This window comes from Mugil cephalus, chromosome 16 (assembly GCF_022458985.1).
Source record: "Mugil cephalus isolate CIBA_MC_2020 chromosome 16, CIBA_Mcephalus_1.1, whole genome shotgun sequence".
Classification (NCBI taxonomy): domain Eukaryota; kingdom Metazoa; phylum Chordata; class Actinopteri; order Mugiliformes; family Mugilidae; genus Mugil; species Mugil cephalus.
In genome coordinates, this window is record NC_061785.1 from 20,990,798 (window position 1) to 21,009,737 (window position 18,940).

The 18,940-nt window shown below is 41.2% G+C and overlaps 1 protein-coding gene across 1 annotated transcript in view; it reads left to right on the plus strand.

The window, feature by feature from the left end:
* Window positions 1–12,841: 12,841 nt before the first annotated feature.
* Window positions 12,842–18,940, plus strand: part of dnah9 (dynein, axonemal, heavy chain 9) — a 153,996-nt gene continuing 147,897 nt past the window's right edge. Inside the window, exons 1-2 of the mRNA XM_047610044.1 lie at window positions 12,842–12,889; window positions 18,578–18,662. Coding sequence (XP_047466000.1) covers window positions 18,643–18,662 — 20 coding nt within the window. The 5' untranslated portion in view covers window positions 12,842–12,889; window positions 18,578–18,642. The remainder of the gene's footprint in view (window positions 12,890–18,577; window positions 18,663–18,940) is intronic.

Here is an 18,940-nt window from a genome sequence, read left to right on the forward strand (position 1 = left end):
AAAATGCTTCCAATAATAACCCTATACTCACCAGGTTATTTATGATCTTGGATCTTGGAAGGTACCGTCAGATGTAACACAGACGCTCAGTTTAGCTTAATCTGAAGATGAGACAAAGTCAAGAGTAAAATGGTGCCTCAAGCTGCCCATCACACATATCCATCACAGTTCCAGGTTTAGCTTTGAGCCACTATGCTCACCGTGTTTGTGCACACAGTGCAGTAAATAAGGTTGTTTGGATACTTACAAGCAAATTCACTTTTTGCCCTGACACACTGGTAACTGCATTCCCGGATCTCGGTGGTCTCTTTCATGAGTGCAGTGTTATAATAACTGTTGGAAGGGAAGGCCAGAACTATGTAAATAAGACTAAAGTTGTAATAAATTACAATTTTAACTGTGTGGATTTGGACCCCTGATGTTCCCCCCTACGACTGACTGTACCATGCTGCTTCCCACAAACTCAGCCACTAACTGAACACACATGCCAGACTCCCTCCACAGTGCGCATTAATGTCTTTAGCAGAGACTGTAAGCAGCTCTTGTGGTCGAGGACAGCTTAAATGACACTGGCACAAGACGTTAGTGGGAAGCCCGGCTCTTTCCTTATCAAAATAACTTTGTATGTACGCATGATACCGAGCATAATTATCACTGTTTAATGTTTTTGTCTGTTTTTTAATTAGGTCTACCCCCCTCTGAAAGAAACATTCCAAATGCTGACTTGTTCTTGTTGAAGTTTCATGAATGCTGCATTAGCTCTTTAAAATCTACTTTAGCCTCAAAATGTGTGCCTGTAATGAGATGAACAGCTCACATCATGATAACATGATAACAAGCATATTTTCATCTTATGGAACGTGCCAGACACCGAGACATGACATCAGGTTAATGTGCTCATGAACGCTCTATCCATGATATTCCACATATGACGTCTTGTTCTGCAAAACATGACACCTTTACGGTTTCACACTTTAAATAGCATGGAAGAATCCACTGTTAACACGTACACTGACATCATGTTTAGGTTAGGAGTATTTCTTTCTACAACCTCTGTAATGTACACACCTCAAGCTGTTTCGTTTCAAGTTCTTGCGGGTGGATTTCAGGAAAACAAAGTGCGAAACCTTTTATTTTTAGTAGAACGGCAAACGCACCGTTCGCACGTTCCACAAATGACATGAATATTTCATGACATAACTCACATAATGAGTGTTCAGAACAGATTTCATCGGCTTTGAGTTGCACGTGAAATAGGAGAGGAACAGTGCTACTCGTATCAGGCATGATTTTCAAAATAATCATGCTCTCATTTCCCATGAAACTGAGGTTTGGGGGCTTGAACTGCTCAAATGAAGAGCAGTGAAAGGATTTCTTGTGAGTTATCTATCAGCACCACAGGCTGCCAAAAGATTACTCACTTGAATATCCCTGACAGTATGACAAAAATTATCAATGCCAATAAATTAAATTGTGTTTTTGCTGTGAATTTATAAGATACAGTCTGTTTAAGCTGCGCTGTTCTAAAACATTCTCTCGACATTTCTTTTTATTTCATTGAGTAGTTGCAAAGCTCCATGGGAAATCAAAGGACAAAATGTTATGAATTCGTTCACATGCTAGTGGACATTTCGCACCGGCTCAAGTATCCAGAACATGTAATGCAAATACGCAAAAGCACACCGTGCTTCCACCGCCCCCCCATCAGATCTTGACTTGAGACTTATTTTCTCCTTCAAAGCACTGACATCAAACAGGGAGAAAATAGAATTTCATCCACAGAGCTTTCACCTGCGTGTGTAAACAACGTCCCGCAGTGTCTTTAATTCATCAAATGAAGTCTGATGCATGTTCTTCTTCAGCCAACATAAACTTTGCACTGTAGCTTTTTAAATTTAGGAGGACACCTTGGGACAGCCGGTCGGGGCGTAGAGATTACAGGGGGAAACTAATTTATGATTCCTTTCTCAGCGCTGCAAAGCCCCTGATGGTTCAGCCAGCAGGTAGTGACACTTACTATTCATTTATGCTTAACAACATAGTGAATTACAGATGAACTTATTTCTATGTATTTCATTATAATGATGCATAAATATATGCTATTACCCTTGTTGAAAACAAGCTTGATTTACATTTCTCTAATCCTGCACCTGCGATGCAGCAGCAGGCTTACATTAGAATCATGTGAGCAGCTCTTGAAAGTGCTAGGCCAAGAAAAAGAACACGTTGAGAGGGAGGCTGTATTGAAGCAATGGATGTCATTCAGATGTTAGTTTCTAGAAGGACATACCATGCTAAAGGTTGGTTACAGTGGCGTTTTTGCATTATAGGCCGGCCCCACCAGAGGGCGCTGCTGTGCAGACGAGGATTATTAGCTTTTCCTGTGTCAAAATGTTGTTGCGCATAAGTTAGTATGTAATAAACTTTGTCCCCAATGAAATGTCCGCATTTTATTTGCATCAGATCCTCTGTAGACACTTTTGTAGTTTACTTGTGTGTGAATAGCTTGTTGTGCCTGAAGCTGTGTCTTTGTTTCCACTCGGTGGGGCACAGCCGAGATGGCCCTGGGCTGCAGTGTTGTGAACTGCTGCGAGTGAATGCGGGTGTACAGTGCACACTTCACTTTGGGCAGTCGGGCCTGAAGTTCAGGACCCCAGAGCTCTTCTCATTGGCTGATAATAAGTGAGGGATGGTCACCGCACAGGCCTCGCTAGCTTGGGTAATGTAATAAAGTAACATACCAGGAGCTAATTCGCATTTCATTTATTCATTGCATGATGAATTGAGTTGACTACCTGGCAAGTGTGAGATTCGGGACTTTACAACTTGAGCAGAAGTTGGAGATAAAAGATTTGGCATCACATCGACAGGAGGATTTAGTCATTTCTCAAGAGGTAAAAGACAAAACTAGGTCATTCAACCAGGAGTGGTTAAGGCAGAAAAGTCGGTTAACCCGGAGCTTGTCAAAAAGGCGCTTGGTGAGTCTAATTTATGTTTAACCTAAATAGAATTGGTAATGTAGTTCACATTGTTCACGTATTGTGTTGATTTATAATGGAAGTTGTGTAATGCGTAATTGGCGATACGTGTGTGGGTGTGTGTGGGGAACACAACCTCATTGAGCAGTGTAACTGTCTGTGGAGCTGAAATGTCTGTTTGACTGTGGTATATTGTGTGTAATGACTTTGCATATTGATTGCTGTGTACTGAGTGTACACCATTCACAGCATGAAACATGGCATTGTTTGAATGATGGCATTATTCGATGCAAATTTTGTTGTCAGGTGCATTTTTCATCACCTGTTTGTTGTCAGGTGCTGTGGTTTCCTCTCTCACTTGCTACTGTGTTTTTTTCTATTATTATAATGGTATTTCTGGATTGCATTATGAGATTTTCCTGCGTGGTCCCACCAGAATTTCCAAGCCAAAATCGCCACTGATTGGTTATTCTACTTATGACTATTTTCTTAGTAGTAGTGAGAAGGACAGCTCTTTTCACTCTTACGTTTTGGCTGCCTCAGAAGAGGCGGCTCTTATGGCTCCCAAATTGCTCTTCTCTTAGTTTCACTCGGAGCCTCTTATTTTATCTTAATTTGGCAATTAAGAATGGTGTTGGTAAGCCATTTCTCATTCTGAACCACAGCAAACATATCCCACATCTTTCTTTTCAACATAATGCTATGATCCTAGTCTGCCCTTTCATGTGATTGGCTGCAGGTATACCCATCAAAATAAAGTTCTGCCTCTGTCTGGATCCTCAAAAGCGACTCCCAGAGTGAATCAGCTCTTCTCGTTTGCTACAAAGAATCGGCTCTTAAAACGGACTCGTTCTCCAACGAAGCATCACTAATTCTTTGCTTGTTTTTGACTTATTTTGGTCAATTATAGGGAACCTCAGCTGACGTGAGTGTTAGATGAACAGTTTGTCCTTTAGACGTAAAAAGGTTGGACTTTAAGCAATTATTCACTCATTTTCTAAAGCTGACATTTGTTGTTGGCCAGTTGTTGTGCAGCCTGCACCCCAGGGTGTCTTCTTTTTTTCAATGATGATTTCAGTGATAGTGAAAATTGGACAACAGCTAATGGTGCTTACTAATTCGTTTCTGATTCTCTGTCCCTCCACAGAGAGATAATTGCGGAATGGCAACAGGGACGACTGCAAAACTAAGTGTGAGGCCATCTATGTCAAATTGGAAACCTTTCTCTGAACAGGGGGAGTTGGACAGATATATAATCCGCCATAAATTTAAAACACAATCTTAACAACTGTTCTCTGTTCACACGATGAAACTGCAGTGTCTGGCCAATAATGAATCAGCAGAGTACCATTCATTAGAGAAAGAAAGGTGGATCAAAACAGTATCCTCCAATTACAGGTGAGTATCTGCTTGTTAACAGACTCTAGGGCATGTGAGTTTCTGATGAGCAATACCCACAGATGTTCCTATTTAAACCCCAACTACTTGGATGGCTACTGGCTCCAGTTGCCCTTGTTTCAGCTTGTGTGATTTTTTTAACTGATAATCTTCATAACTGACTCAGCTGCTCGTCTTTAGTGCAGCATAACGTTCATTTATTAATTCATAATCACATTTAGAGTTAAACAGACAATGAAGTAGGGTATAATTTACAGCATGGTCACCATGTGATGTGAGTGTCCCAGCCACTCACTTCATGGCAGCTCCTCCCTCGTGTCCAAATATGGTCACTTATTGCAAAAAAAAACAACAAAAAAATAAAAATAAAAAATCATGATGGTGTCATCTAAAACATCACACTCAAGGTTTCAAAAGACTAACCCACAAGTGAAATTTAAAGTATTACTTGTAAATATGTTCAGTACGGCTATTAATTAACTACTTTGTCACTTATCATAATAGATTATCCCCTGTGGATTTATGTGTATTAAGACAATTTGTATGATAAAATTAATTTTCACATAACATTGGTTAACAATAAACTGAAACCTGTAGGCCTGACACCCTTGCTTTTATTATGGAGATGATTAGAGGAGAACGTGTGAACCTTAAAACCAAAACAATATGCTGAAAGTGGCTAAATATCTCAAAGGAACTCCAGATATTGGTGCTTGTTTTCCATGCATTTGTTACTTTGTCCAACTCTTTACGCATTACACACAGTCATTTCATCTGTTGTTTAAGAGGATACTTCTTCTGGGGTATGTAGCACGCTTAGCTAGTCGGCTAATTTTCTTCTACAACTCTCACACTGGAAAAAAAACAGTGAGGTAAATGGTCTTTAAATTTAAAGTTGTCTGAATTTCTTACAAAATTTGTGTACAAAAAGACACAAGGCACTTAAGAGGCAAGCACCTTCGAATACGTCAATATTGCAAACTGAAACTGAACACAAGTTTTATGACTGAAAGTTGGTCTGGAGTCGTTACATTGGGAACTGATAACGCCCTGGCAAAGATCAAATCCCAACCAATCAAATCTTATTACAAATGTCATTTCATCTGGCACAATTACCCAACACTGATGCCACCAAAGAAGCATTTTCACTTCCTCTCCCTGGATGACAACCAGAACAAGAGGCCACCTCCTCCTCCTCCTCCTCCTCCCTACACTGGCAAAGACAATGAGGTAAATAGGCTTTAAAGTTGAGTTGTCTTGGTTGGACAAAATGACATTAGGAGCAAACTCTATCCAATGCGTTACTATCTCAAACTACCTTATTAAAATGTTGCACACAAATTGTCTAATTAAAATCTCTTAGTTGCTTTTAGTTGATTATGTCTGAGCTTTTGTTTCTCTGAGAGCCAAATGCGTCGCTGATTGTGTAGGTGTTGTCTCTGGTGTAATGACATGAGACATCTGTCATGCTCTCTGGGTGCCATTATCTCCCACACAGATTCTGCACCTTAAGGATGAGCGTGCACCAACCAGCAGATTTTTAGTGCGCGGGGAGAGGGTGAAGGAAATGATCCATCACTCAGGGTAAACTCTAAACAGCGTAATGACACGTGGCAATATAAAATGGAAAATTCAAATAAACACCAGCGGGCCTGTTTGGAGGCACTCCTGGTACAATAGCCCAAACACTGGGCATTTGAGTAATCATTACTAGTCATAACTCAGCACGCTGGAGATGTTAAATAAACAGTATACTTCTGTTAGGCATATACAACAAGGTCCAAATTTACTTTAGCCGTATCACAGGAATCTGTGAGGTAAAGGACACTCACCAGCCATGCCAGACAGTATCTTTTAATGTCATGTCATGTCTTTTCATCAACAGCAGAGACTTTCTGTTAGAAAAACCTACTACTGTATGCCTTGGTGGCCTCTGGGCTGATTTGTAGCTGTTGCATGACATAAGAAGAAACCCATACTGTTGCTGGACCTTCAAAACTCACTCTATACATAGCCTGTGTGATTTAAAACACCGCTGTGTCTCAAACAGGGACTTAGGACATACATATACAGTATATTACCGTTTTCCACCGCTTTTATTTTGCCAGCAATACCTCTATAACTGAGGTAGAAAAAAACTGTTTCCCTATTACTCAAGCACTTGTTATAAGTTCAGAAATGATTTATAAAAGCATGAGCAGGGGAGCATCTAGGAACGATGTGGACGCTGACCTCATAGGTGAAACCTTCCCTCTAATTGGATCCTAATTGGGCTTGATTACATGGCTATTAGGACGAGTTCTCCAAACCCAGCCAGGCCAAGCCCCGTGGTGGGGGTTAACACCACTGCCAGACACTATTATGAAGCCCAGGTAAGGTGTCACAGCAGGGCTAAAACCCAGCGGGCCCTCCGTTGGAGTTGAAATTGCGGCTATTATGTTATTGCTATTCCAGAACATAATTTTATGCAATTTAAAAGCAGACAAAGAAAAAAGATACTTAATAAATAATGTTCTTAAAGTACTACAGAGTGGTTATTCAAAATGATATCATACATCATGCCGTGGAACAGTAGTCTGTAGCGCTGGACATTTTTAGTGATAGGCACGGCCTAGGCCATTATGATTTCAGGTTGTCTGTCCATGTGTGTGCATATATATTATGTGACCATAAAACCTCAGGAACACACATTCTTTTTCAGATTTGGCAGAAATATTCATTTGGGCTCAATGATGAGCTGATCAGAATTTGGTGGACAAAGGTCAAGTTCACTTTTGTCCTTTATTGTCTAACATATTGGTCAATGATGTTGTCTACAGTCAAGGATTGGAATGGTGTGCCGGGATGTTCTTACACAATAGTCCGTAGAGGATGGCTTGATTAAGGGTGCGTTCACACTAGGTCCTTGTTCTGAAACTGCACATTCATCCCCCAGGTCGCTTTGATTGGTCTAGGTCTAGAGTTAGAGAGTCCATGTTTTTCCTTGCCACCGTCGCCCTCAGGCTTGCTCTGGAGGTTGCAGGCTGGTTTTTGTGAAGCGTCTTGAGACGATTTGTATTGTTATTGGCGCTATATAAATAAAACTGAATTGAATTGAATTGAATGTCTGGCTCTAAAATGTTTTTACAGTAATGTTTAATCAGGGTTTACTATCTTCACTTCTTCCTTAGAAGACAGGGAAGACCAGAGTCCTATTCTTCTTCTACCAACTAATTTTGGTCACCATCTGACAAAGCTCTCAATCCTGTCCTTTGTCCTCTCAATTTTTTTTAACTGGAAATTATTGACCGTACATGTCAAAATAGTGACAATTTCTATTTCTATGTAAACACTTCTACAGCCTTTAAATAAAGTAATTCAAAACCTTCACAGCATACAGTACAGTATATTACCTTTTTCATTTTTGCCCAGTGGCTATGTGTATGGAAATTTAATCTTTATTGAAGAGAAAAAAAGGTGTTTTAGGATTGTTATAGCCTGTACATGTTATGCAAAGTTAAATGTGACCTAAACCTTGAAACATTTTCCCAAGATCAGTCCAACATGTGTGTGACCCTCCTGTTTGATATTAGTTTCATACATGTAAAGACCTCTATTAGCTCTCAGTAATATGTGTGAAAAAAACCCTTACATTTATGTCATTCTGCCGGTCCCCTGACGGCCATTACCAACCTAATATCCTGTTTCAGAGAGAGTGAGCCTCCAGCATGTTGCTTTTGGCCTCCAACCAAATCGACAAAGTATGAAAATTACCCGTCCAGTCATGGCCCGCAGCTCTTTAAAAGCCGCGAGCGTTCGTTTTGACAAACCTCCACGTGGATCGGAGGCCAGACCTGTCTGGCGGAACTCAACTCTGCCAACCGCCACCACGGACCACAGAGTGTCTCACCTCTTCTCCCTCGGAGGAACAAAGTAGCCAGGGTCGTTCGGAGCTATTCGAATGACCGCATAATTCAATGACCGCGCGGCCTGGCGGTTAGAGCTGCGTAGAGAGTCCAGATAAACAGCATCGGCTTCCTCTCAGCTTGTTATCAGCTTTCTCATACACTCGCTGGCCTGCGCTTTACCCCCGCCTCGCTCAATGTGTCACATCCCTCTGGAGTGTCGGGCCCCAGAAATAGCTTGACATGTTGTTGCTGGGTGTGCTCTCCTTCTTCTTCTTCTTTTTTTTTTTTGTGTGTGTGAGGATGTGACACCAGAGCCCAGCAGTGTGCATTACTCTCGCTGCAGTGGCTTCCAAATGTGTGAACTGAAGGCAGTCCTGGGAGGGCCACTTGTAGTTTGAGTGCTGCTCAATAATATGTTGTCACTGAAGTTTGACGAGGCTTTCTGAAAAGCGGCTTTGCCTCATTACTGACAAATGCGGGAAAACGCTGCCAGAGGTTGAGTAAAACGGCCAAAGATAAGAATAGTTCTTCCTCAGATTTTGCAAAATGAAAAAGTTCGCCTTCAGTCAAGCCGAGTCAAGTATGATTAATGCCGCTGCTTTTGACACGAAGCGAACAAATGAATCAAGCTCCGTCCGAACCGAGAAGGGAAAGCATCATTCAGGAGCATGCGGGATTACTGGCATTCTCGGGGGGTTGAGGTATTCGCCGGATTCCTCAAACACATTCATGCACAAACAGCGTCAGATGTCAGGTGCTGCTTTGAGTCCCGCCAGTGTCAGGTTATGATGATCAGGAACGTAGGCCCTGGCGGAGCAGGAACCGTGCTTTTGCTTAAACAGATGCTTGCCTTTATGAATTGTGGCGTATCCTCGGGACTAGACTTTGCGTCACATTTCTCGGTTAGCCAGCTCTGCCAGGAATGCCTTGGAAGCGCTGTGTAATAGCTGTCCTGCTACACAACTCATGCAAATGTGAAGTGTTTGTCTGTGAGTCTAATCTGCAGATGGACGGCAAATAGGAAAAGCGGATGCAAAACTAATCACATGTTCTATGTCCACTTGCGGCCTCTGCGTGATTGTGGTGTTTGAATGACTGGTCACTGAAATTGCTTCCTTTGAAATCCAATAGTGCCGGTTGCGTTGCGCCTAGCTGAACTATCGCCGTTGAGAGAACAGGTTTTGCTTGGCATTTCACCACCACATGTATGAGATGAGGTCACTGCCAGGCGCACAGGCATTAAACTTCAGTTTGACTCGAAAGCCTTGTGTGAGGTTTTGCAAGGGCATGCGTGTGTTAAAAGGAGCTGTCGGTGTGTTGTACTGCAGCCCCCTCCTGTGGTAATTGACAGTGCTATTGATGTGGTTTACACGTCATGTAGCAAGCCACATGTTCATAAGCTGGTACGTGCCCTACGCAGGGCTGCACGGTGAAGGTCCAATTTTATACCAGTTTTAAACCAGTTTTTACAGTTAATCTGTAAACTTCCAGCTGAAAAATACAGCACACGTCACTGATCCTACCACGTCTGTGTGCCCCAACTTTTAACCCAGTTGCAACTACCTCTGTCTGGAAGTAGTTTGGACCTTTCTCACTAGTGTCATAGATACAGGAGAATCAGTATGACCGACCCAGAATCAGATAACATGCAAGGTTGGACATGAATGCATGGTAGGACAATAAAGTAGTTGTAGTAATTATAAGTACAACAAGTAAAATGTTTGAATACTAAAAATACAACAGGAGGCAGCTTTGCAACAGGCAAGGTAGTAGAGATTGGTTCAATTCAGTTCAATTCAATATCATCATTTAGAGATATTTCAGTTTTTCAACTAAAATTTTACTTTTGATAATATTTTACCTCTCGTGGGCAGCATATGACTATTCCATGGTCATACTTTTTAAATCCAGTTAGCTTTCAGGCCAGACCGTGGTGTTTTGGATCTCCCTTACATCTTGCTGCGGGTCTTGCATTATTCGTCTCATAAGGCCACAGCGACGTTTCTGACGAATGGATGCAGGAAGTGGCCTGAATTTTAAAAACTGAGACAAGGATTTTATGAATCAATATTGATTTGATTTATGAAACTGTTGTTTTTTTTTTAAAAAAAACTCCTTGGGACCCCAGGGCAGAAGTTTAGCCCCCAAGGGCTGACAAATGTTGAACTACAGCAGTGGCAATGTGTTTTCAAATTTTTCAATATCAGTAGACAGTGGACATCTCTGTGGGGTCCCCGTCTCACACAACTTTGCATATGTTACATGTCGCGTGTATGACTCTTTAAAATAATTAAGTATGGCAGAGGCGCCATAATAATAATAAATATGTAACTGTCAACATGGTATCTTAAGTAATAGTCTGGATTAATGTGAATAAGCTACTGGGAATGTTGGCCATGGGCTCCGATAGATTCTAGAGTCACTTCTGGCTGCACAGCATCAATAATGTGAATGCAAGTGTTTAGTCTGTTAACATGTAAGAAAAATAAAGGCATGCAGACCTAAATAAAAACTGAGCAACGTGTATGCTGTATTTAGGGGTCAGGGAGCCGCACTATGATCGACAATCAGGGTCAGCGCTTTGACAGAAGTGGTGGTATAGGGTGTTTGGGTTAGGAACACTTTTGTATCTGTTAGGTTTACAGCATAAGTTATTGTGGCACTGTGTGTTTAAATGGACAGACAAATACTGCCCCATCCCTCCTCCCTCCTTTAGAGGGTGGGACTTGGTCAAGCTAAAAGACTAAAAATACATGTAAGGGGTGGTTTCTGTTATTTTATGCAGTCAATATAATAGTGATGGACACCCCCAAGTGTACATTTTCTGTTAATTTTGGTTTATTTGATGCAGGCGGCACAGTGGCTCTGTGGTTAGTACTGATGCCTTGTTAGGTTAATCTGTGATTCTAAATAGACTCTAGGTGTGAATGTGCAGAATGGTTGTTTGTCTCTGTGTTTGCCCTGTGACAGACTGGAGACCTGTCCAGGGTGTACCCAGCCTCTCACCCCATTACTATGAGAGGTCGTTTAGGAAATCCTGCATGCAGTTGCAGCTCTCTGCTTCACACCACCTGGTAGCACTTGCTCTGTCAGCTTTACCCTGATCTGCTGCGACTCCAAATGCTTCTTTAAATCCGATGTTATGTTTTTGAAGCTAGAGAGGACTTTAATATTCTTGTCTTCAGCTGACACAAACTCAAAAAAAGTGGCAGTGTTGTTGTTTACGTGTGTGGTGCTCAGGTACGGACTGGGACTAAAAAACGGCCCTAGACTTTGACTAGGCCTGGCGCAAAGCAATCAGCGCGCGGAAACTCAACAACAACAACAACAACAACGTCTGGCATGAGTGTCACAATACTTTAATTGTGGCTCATGATACTATATCTTCCAAATTATAGCAATAGCACTGATGTTGACTAGATGTTGTGTTAAGAGCATAGTATTCTAGTTTAACTTAATACTCACATTGAAATGAAGGTAACATCACACTGCAGTCCCTCTGAACCAATACAAAACAGGTATCTGAAAAACACAACACAGAGTACTGCATGAGTCTTAATATTAGTTACTTCTGCATGTGGCATTTTACAGCTAAAATGTTTAAGTTTAGTTGTTTTAACTACTGTTATCATTATATATATTTTTTTGCATTATACTGAGCAACACAAACTGGGTAATGGTAAAAATGTAGCAACATTCCTAACATTTCCTAACATCAGCCCTAGTCCCACAGGTAACTCTCTTTCTTCCTCTGTCATGTTCCATACTCACTTGCCCTGTATCAGTCTGTGGAACCAGCTCCTCTCTCTGTCCCTCGTCATCACAGGTGGCCCTATCATATTGGATGCTGCTAATATTAAACTGAACTTCAGTGCAGTTAATTTAGTGGCTTCACTCTCTAAATGTCGCCTTTTCAGCCCCACCCTTTTCTTTCCGTTTTTTACGGGGTTATCCATATTATTTCTATGGTCACTGGTCAATATGCTTGAACGTCTTTGCTGCCGTGACTCCACTTCTTCTTCTCCTTAATTGGCGGGCATCCAACTTAAATGTGCACTGCTGCCACCTACCGTACTGGAGTGTGAAACAGTAGATTGGCAGGTGGAAAAAAACAGGTGATGACTGCGTGGTGTTAGGTCGGCATTGACCGTATATACCAGGGGTCGGCAACCCGCGGCTCCTTCGTTCCTCTGTTGTGGTTCTCTGTGACGAGCGGTGCGGAGCAAGGACACTGAGCAAAGCCGTTCACTTTTTTACGTTAACTGCCTCAGAATAGCGGCAACTACTCACTCATCGGTGATGGAGCGAGAGCTACACAACAACTGAATGACACTGAATGCCTCACCACACTCACGATTGTAACATCAAACAACCAAAAAAAACACTGAACTCCCACAGTGCATTGCAGCACATTTACTAGTTGCTATCGAGTATTTAATTCAAATGTATTTTTATTTTAGTGCGTTAGTTTTTTAAATATAATTCTAAATTTCAATTGATGATGATCTTTTGACATTAAAATAAAATGTATTTAATTTTTGTCGCTCAAAATATACGTCACAACTGCCGACGTGCGACACCCGCCAGCAGGCCCAGCCCGCTATTTACTGGACTTTTCGACCACAGGTAAGCCAAGCACGGATAAATCCCTGTTATGTTACATACATGCAATTTTGTTTTCTCTGTAGCAGTTATTTCATTTCATAAATGCAACATACTATAGGCCTAACATAGAGGTAAAAACGATATATGCAGTGTTATCTTCATTTTAGATGTCAAAGAGGTTTTGTGGCCCCAGTGTTTTCTTTTCTGTGGTAAACGGATCCAAATGGCTCTTTGAGTTTTGAAGGTTGCCGACCCCTGGTAAATACGTCCTTGAGTACCGGCCGTTCTGTGATTCTCCAGATCACGCAGATTACTAGTGCGCCCCTGGTGGTGCTGCATGGTTTTAAATTTGAGTTGTCCTCATGCTGAAAACGTGACCTGTCACTCCCGAACTGTTGTTTACTCAGGAAAATGGGAAAAATAGTAACGCACAGTAACTTGGATAAGTAACTTTAATCTGATTACTGGTTTGGAGATAGTAGATTACATATTACTTACAGTTACACTTCCATGTGTGCAATTCAATACCTTTTACATATATGCCAATACTTCTCATCTCATCTCATCTTCCGTACCGCTTAATCCTGCACTAGGGTCGCGAGGGTTGCTGGAGCCTATCCCAGCTGGATATGCCAATACTTTTTATTCTATTTTTTATTATTTATCTTTTATACCCTACACTCTTTATTCTGGTTATTTTTCTGTCCTTTTGTAAGCTGTTGTAAACTACAATTTCCCCGTTGCCGGACAAATAAAGGTTTTTGTAATCTAATCCTAATTGAATAGTGTTATTGCTTGTTCATTGTACTTGGTCACTAAGTAGCTGAGGCCAGTGGAGCTTGAAGAAGTAGTCAGAGTGTATATGCTACAGAGAGCGCTCCCCATGCTAACATCTGTGTAATGTTTTCTACAGAAAATAAATACGTGCACCAAGAGTGGACAATGCCTCATTCTTAAAGATGTAACATTACCACGGTCATTTACACCAGTAAGAAGTGAACCACCATTACACCCCTAAAAAAATCAGAGAGTAAATATTGCCCCCTATTGCTTTTCTGTCCACGGTGTAAAACCCAACATTCTTACACAAGTTATGTCTCCATAAATGTTTTGCACAGCTTGTTAATTTCCTGGGGTTAAAGGTCCAAGTGCAATGTATAAAACATGCAGTTGTACACTGTTTATTCTGAATTTAATCAGACAAATGTGACTGATCCAGTGTGTCATAACCACTGAGCTACAAATGTTAAGATCCGTAGTAACTGAACCAAATGACTGAACTCCACATTAGGTTTTAATTTCTTCGGTAATGTAAGGCACACATGCCTCCGTGTTTGTGAGTCAGCTTAGACAGTGGAAAACACCGCCTTTCTAGAATCGGCCAAGATAAAGAGTGACGGGAAGAGTGGTTTGCACACAGGTGTATCTGGAGTCCAAACCAGACATCCTGGACATAGATCAAGAACGAGTCATTTAGAAACTCGGGATAGAAAACAGGAATGTCTGCAATGTCCCACGTTGTTGATATTGCGCGAGTAAGCTAACATGAGTGACTCACAGTTTTGTACATGGTTGCTCTTCTGACACTTGGCCCCATTCCAGCCTGTGAACTCAGTTTAGCTTTATTTTCAAGGATTGAGGATGTGTTGATGGATAGTTTAGGACAAATACCAACGCTGTTATTTCTCCTGAATGTAATCCAACTGGGCCCTCTCGTACTGGTGCTGATACACATCTGAAAGCAATAAAACAAGGAAGAGAGAGGGACCAGCAAATTGTAGATGGAGAAAGAAGAATTTTAACAAGTTAATAAATACCTTTTTATACTGTACCTGTTTACAAGGTTTTATTTGAAGCTGAAACAGGGTAGAGTTTGCAAAGTGAACTGATGCCAATGTAGCAAATGAAAAGCTTCATTATCATAAGTCTGTGATGCCTCCAGGGCCATTTATTCTGCAGATGCTTAATATTCCAATCCCATACTTTGTTTTAATCCATATTCATGCTTTGGGTTTGAGCTCAGTGTGGACACAGATGTTATGAAAGTTTGCCAGAGTACCTCCGGACAAGATGACTGTGTCAGCCTTATCAGATAGTTGTGTTTGACGCTTGTGGTCAGATGCTTGTGGTCAGATGGTTCTGTGGAAAGGACATCAGAAAACATACCAAAGAAGAATCTGCTTTTCACAAATACACATATACTTACTGAGACCTTCTTATTACAACGTCTGTAATTTGACTATAGACCTCTTTTGGGTTAGTAAACCTGATGAGGTTTTTTAGTAGGCGGGGCTTAACTAGAGTCACATATCCTGCTGAAAACCAACGTGCATCAGGCCTGGGCTAATGGGAACCAAACCAACGGCTACGTGTGCACTGACAACTGCACTAACATGGCTGGGCAAGGAATCTACAATTTTTTTTGTCAGCCATAAAGTTAGCTACATACTTGTTTTACATGCGATAGTTATTTGGCTAACGAATATGCCCACGGAGACTGTTACACAGGCTAATGGCTAAGAGGCTAATGAAAAAGCAAGACGTTGTTAGCTCTATTATCTTAAGCAAAATATGATATAAATGAAGCTTGCTATCAAAGCATCAGTGTAGCTCATTATTTCTAATGTCAGTTAACTTTCTACTGACAGCTAGCAAATGCTATTTTCTGAGGCATTTTTGATCATCGCCTCAGTCCAATCCTCCCATTTTATTGCGTTTAACCACACCTTTCTATGAATGTTATGACTTAGAGTTGTTGCTGTTATGCGAAAAATTTCGTGGAGTCCATGTTGGCGTCCATACTTGTCCGATTGTGGGTCCCTACACCACAGCAAGATAACATTCTGTAGTTTTTGCCTCTAGGACATTAAAGGGTCTATAACATTTGTTGCTGAAATCTTTTTTGTACCCTTACTGACACCTACTGGTGACAGTGGGGATTTATAACATCCGCAAGACAAGCTATTGACAAATTTAATTAAATAAAATAGTAAAATTATGTGAAAGCGTTTTCATTGCTTTGTGGATGTTTTGTATTATTAATATTTTTATTTCTTGTATCCATGGACCTCAGTATGTTTTAATGTAGATTATTGTAATCAGGGCTGTTCCGTATGTGGTCCATGTACCGGAGATGGAACCACTAACCCTCTAGTTACTTGCTCTGACTACTGAGCCACAGCTTCCCCCACATACAGTTGCCTTTTCCAGCATTTTTCCCAGTAATCCAGTACTGCCCTTCAGTGCGTTCATTTGCAGTAAATGGCTGGTAACAAATTGATTAAATAGGACCAGCAGCGGTATGGAAATTTTTAGTGAATTTTTAGTTCATAGTGACTCAAGCTCCAGAAATGTTCCCAAATCGCAACCAAAACCATTGTTTTTTTTGGTCCATCTGTCTGGTGAAAAGCGTGGAGTTTGAGATGACCTCGTTCAGATTCCATGCATGCTCAATGTATTTGCTCGTGCAGTTTGTGCTGATGATTTTGCCATATACACAAATACCGCGTCATAATAATAAATCAGCAAGCAAGGTTTCTCAAATACCTGTGGCAAGCAGAGGGTTGGCCCGTGCGATGATAGCAAAAGATTATCTATGGTACCCTTTGAAGAAATAATTCTTGTCCGTTTAACATAGAAATACTCTGTTTTTTCTCTCCTTGCTGGAAACAAATCAACAAGGCTGTCAGTGAGTGGGTTCTTAAACCCCTTGCCAGAGTCTCTCCAGCTGTGTGATACTGATTATGATGCCTCAGATCACGTTATCTGTCAATCCAGAGCTTCTTCCAAAGTCTGCATATCTCACTTCATGCAAGGGGTTGTTTATGGAAGGTGTAATGAAACCAAGGGTTGCATTGCAGGTGTGAGCAGATATACCACAGATAAACTGCTAAAATAAAATAAAAATGATTGCCCTTTTGTAATATGACAACGTTATCGTTAGATTTGGGCACAAAACCTTTTGGAAAGATCATGAGGAGTTAGAGGACGTTAAGCAATCAGTCAGTGCTGGTAAACGACAGCAGTCTCTTATTTTAAAGCTCATTCATCAGTCCAGACCTCCTCCCAATGCCAACTTTATGCAACCGATACGTTCGTTCCTAAAAGTACAATACTTATTTTTTTATGTTTCATTATCAATTTTATTTCCAAAACTATCAGCTACTATCAAACAATGAGTTTTTAATGTAGCTGCAAGGGCAGAGAGGTAGAAAGGTGTCTCCAAATGGACTGAGGGATGGAATATAACAGAGGATATGAAAACATTCTCATGTTTGTGTCTTTCATTCTGTTTGTACTATATTTTATGTCAGGGTATTTGTTATTTAGCGATTTCCTGATGTCGTCTTGTGTTGCAAAAATGAAAGCAAAAGGAAAGAATAGCATTGCAGCGGAATCTAAAATGATTCATGTTCAAGTCTGTCCCTTCATCCCGATCCATTAATTGTATCCAGGACCAAATATCACCAGTCAGCCTCATAAACAAAGTCAAAGGCTGCTGTTTTATGCTGTGGCCGTCTCACTTTAATGCTTCTGGCTGATCTGAAGATCTCAGAGAGGTAAACATTACTGTTTTATGTATTCCAGTGTCCTGTCACCCAGCAGATCCTTCATATCAGTGGCTGGGCGGCTCGTTTGATTCTGAAATAGAAACTCTGGCCCGGGATGATTCTTTTTTAGTCTGTCGTCTTAATCTTCAAAGTCCTTCCGAGAACTGAACCTGCTTTAGCTACTGGAGAAACTGAACTTGCCTTGTGGGTGTCCCTCGCTCACTTTGTGAGACAAACGACGTCAGAGAAAGCATTTGATGTTATGTAGCTGATAGTCCTGAATTTGTCTCAATTTGTCAGCTGCCACCGAGGCCTATCAAAGAGCTGGCTCCACGCAGACTGGGTTGATCGCTTCTCTCAGAGAGGACGTGGAGTAAAAAGCCCAAACATTCAGTTGATTTCAGTTGAGATGATCTGGAGCCCGTGCCAAGAGATTCCGCATTCACTTGCCAGTTCATTAGGTACGCTATTGAAAACAAATGCATTTTAATTTGAACAGTCGTGCACTAGATCTTGGCTTCGTGAAGTTTATAGTGTCCAGCATTTGTTTCAAATAACCGAGAGAGCTGTTGATTCAATTTTCTTTAAAATTTTTCGGAGTAGACACATGTTTCTGATATTTTACAGCCCTATTTTAGTCGGTGGGCTAGACGAAATAACAGAAACACTTTAGTGTTTCATTCAATTTAACAGCACCACAAACTACGTCATCCGAAATGATCTCACAGTGGTATGACCAGCTGTCTGACGCTGTTCAGCATCAACTGAACATTAGAACAGTCATGAGAGGGAACTCGGTGCAGGACTGTTGTGTCACCTTTTCACTAGTGTACCTAATGTCTTGGCAAGCGAGTGTAGATCACCGCACCGGCCAAACCTGGAGCTTGAGCTGCAGTTGAAAGACGTTACAGTTTACCTGCTCCTTAGACGAGGGCTGTGATGTGTACCAAGTGCAGTGTTGCCACCGTGTGGTCAACTTTGAGAATCACATGCTCACATAGAAATAATAGTGCTTTAAAAACATGGCTCGTCTGATTATAACGCGTCTACTGTGCTTATATGATGATGTTTTTAAAATACCTCCTTTATCCTCCTCAGTCTTAAATGAAGAGAAACATTACCTTGAAAGATAATAGTTCTCATCTGTTTAACCCAATAGAGTTCAGCTTTAAGCACACCCACCAGACCTGTTTGAACATACAGAACACGTGCCTGCATTGATGGATGGATGTACAGATGAGCAGGTACGTTTTATTTGAAACACACGATGTCTCCCACATCACTGTCTCCTCTTTTTTTCTCTTTCTCTCAGCATAAAGCAGATGGGTCCCCACATATGAGTTGTGTGCAAGGCAGCTTCCTGTTAAAAAGGAGTTTTTCTCCCTGCCACCATCGCCTTAGTTCTCATTCTGGATGTTTCAGGGTCTAGTTTCTGTAAAGCGTCTTGAGAAAATCTGTATTGTCGTGTGCACCATATAAAAACATTTAACTGAACCAGCTGCAACTTTTTGAAATCCATGCA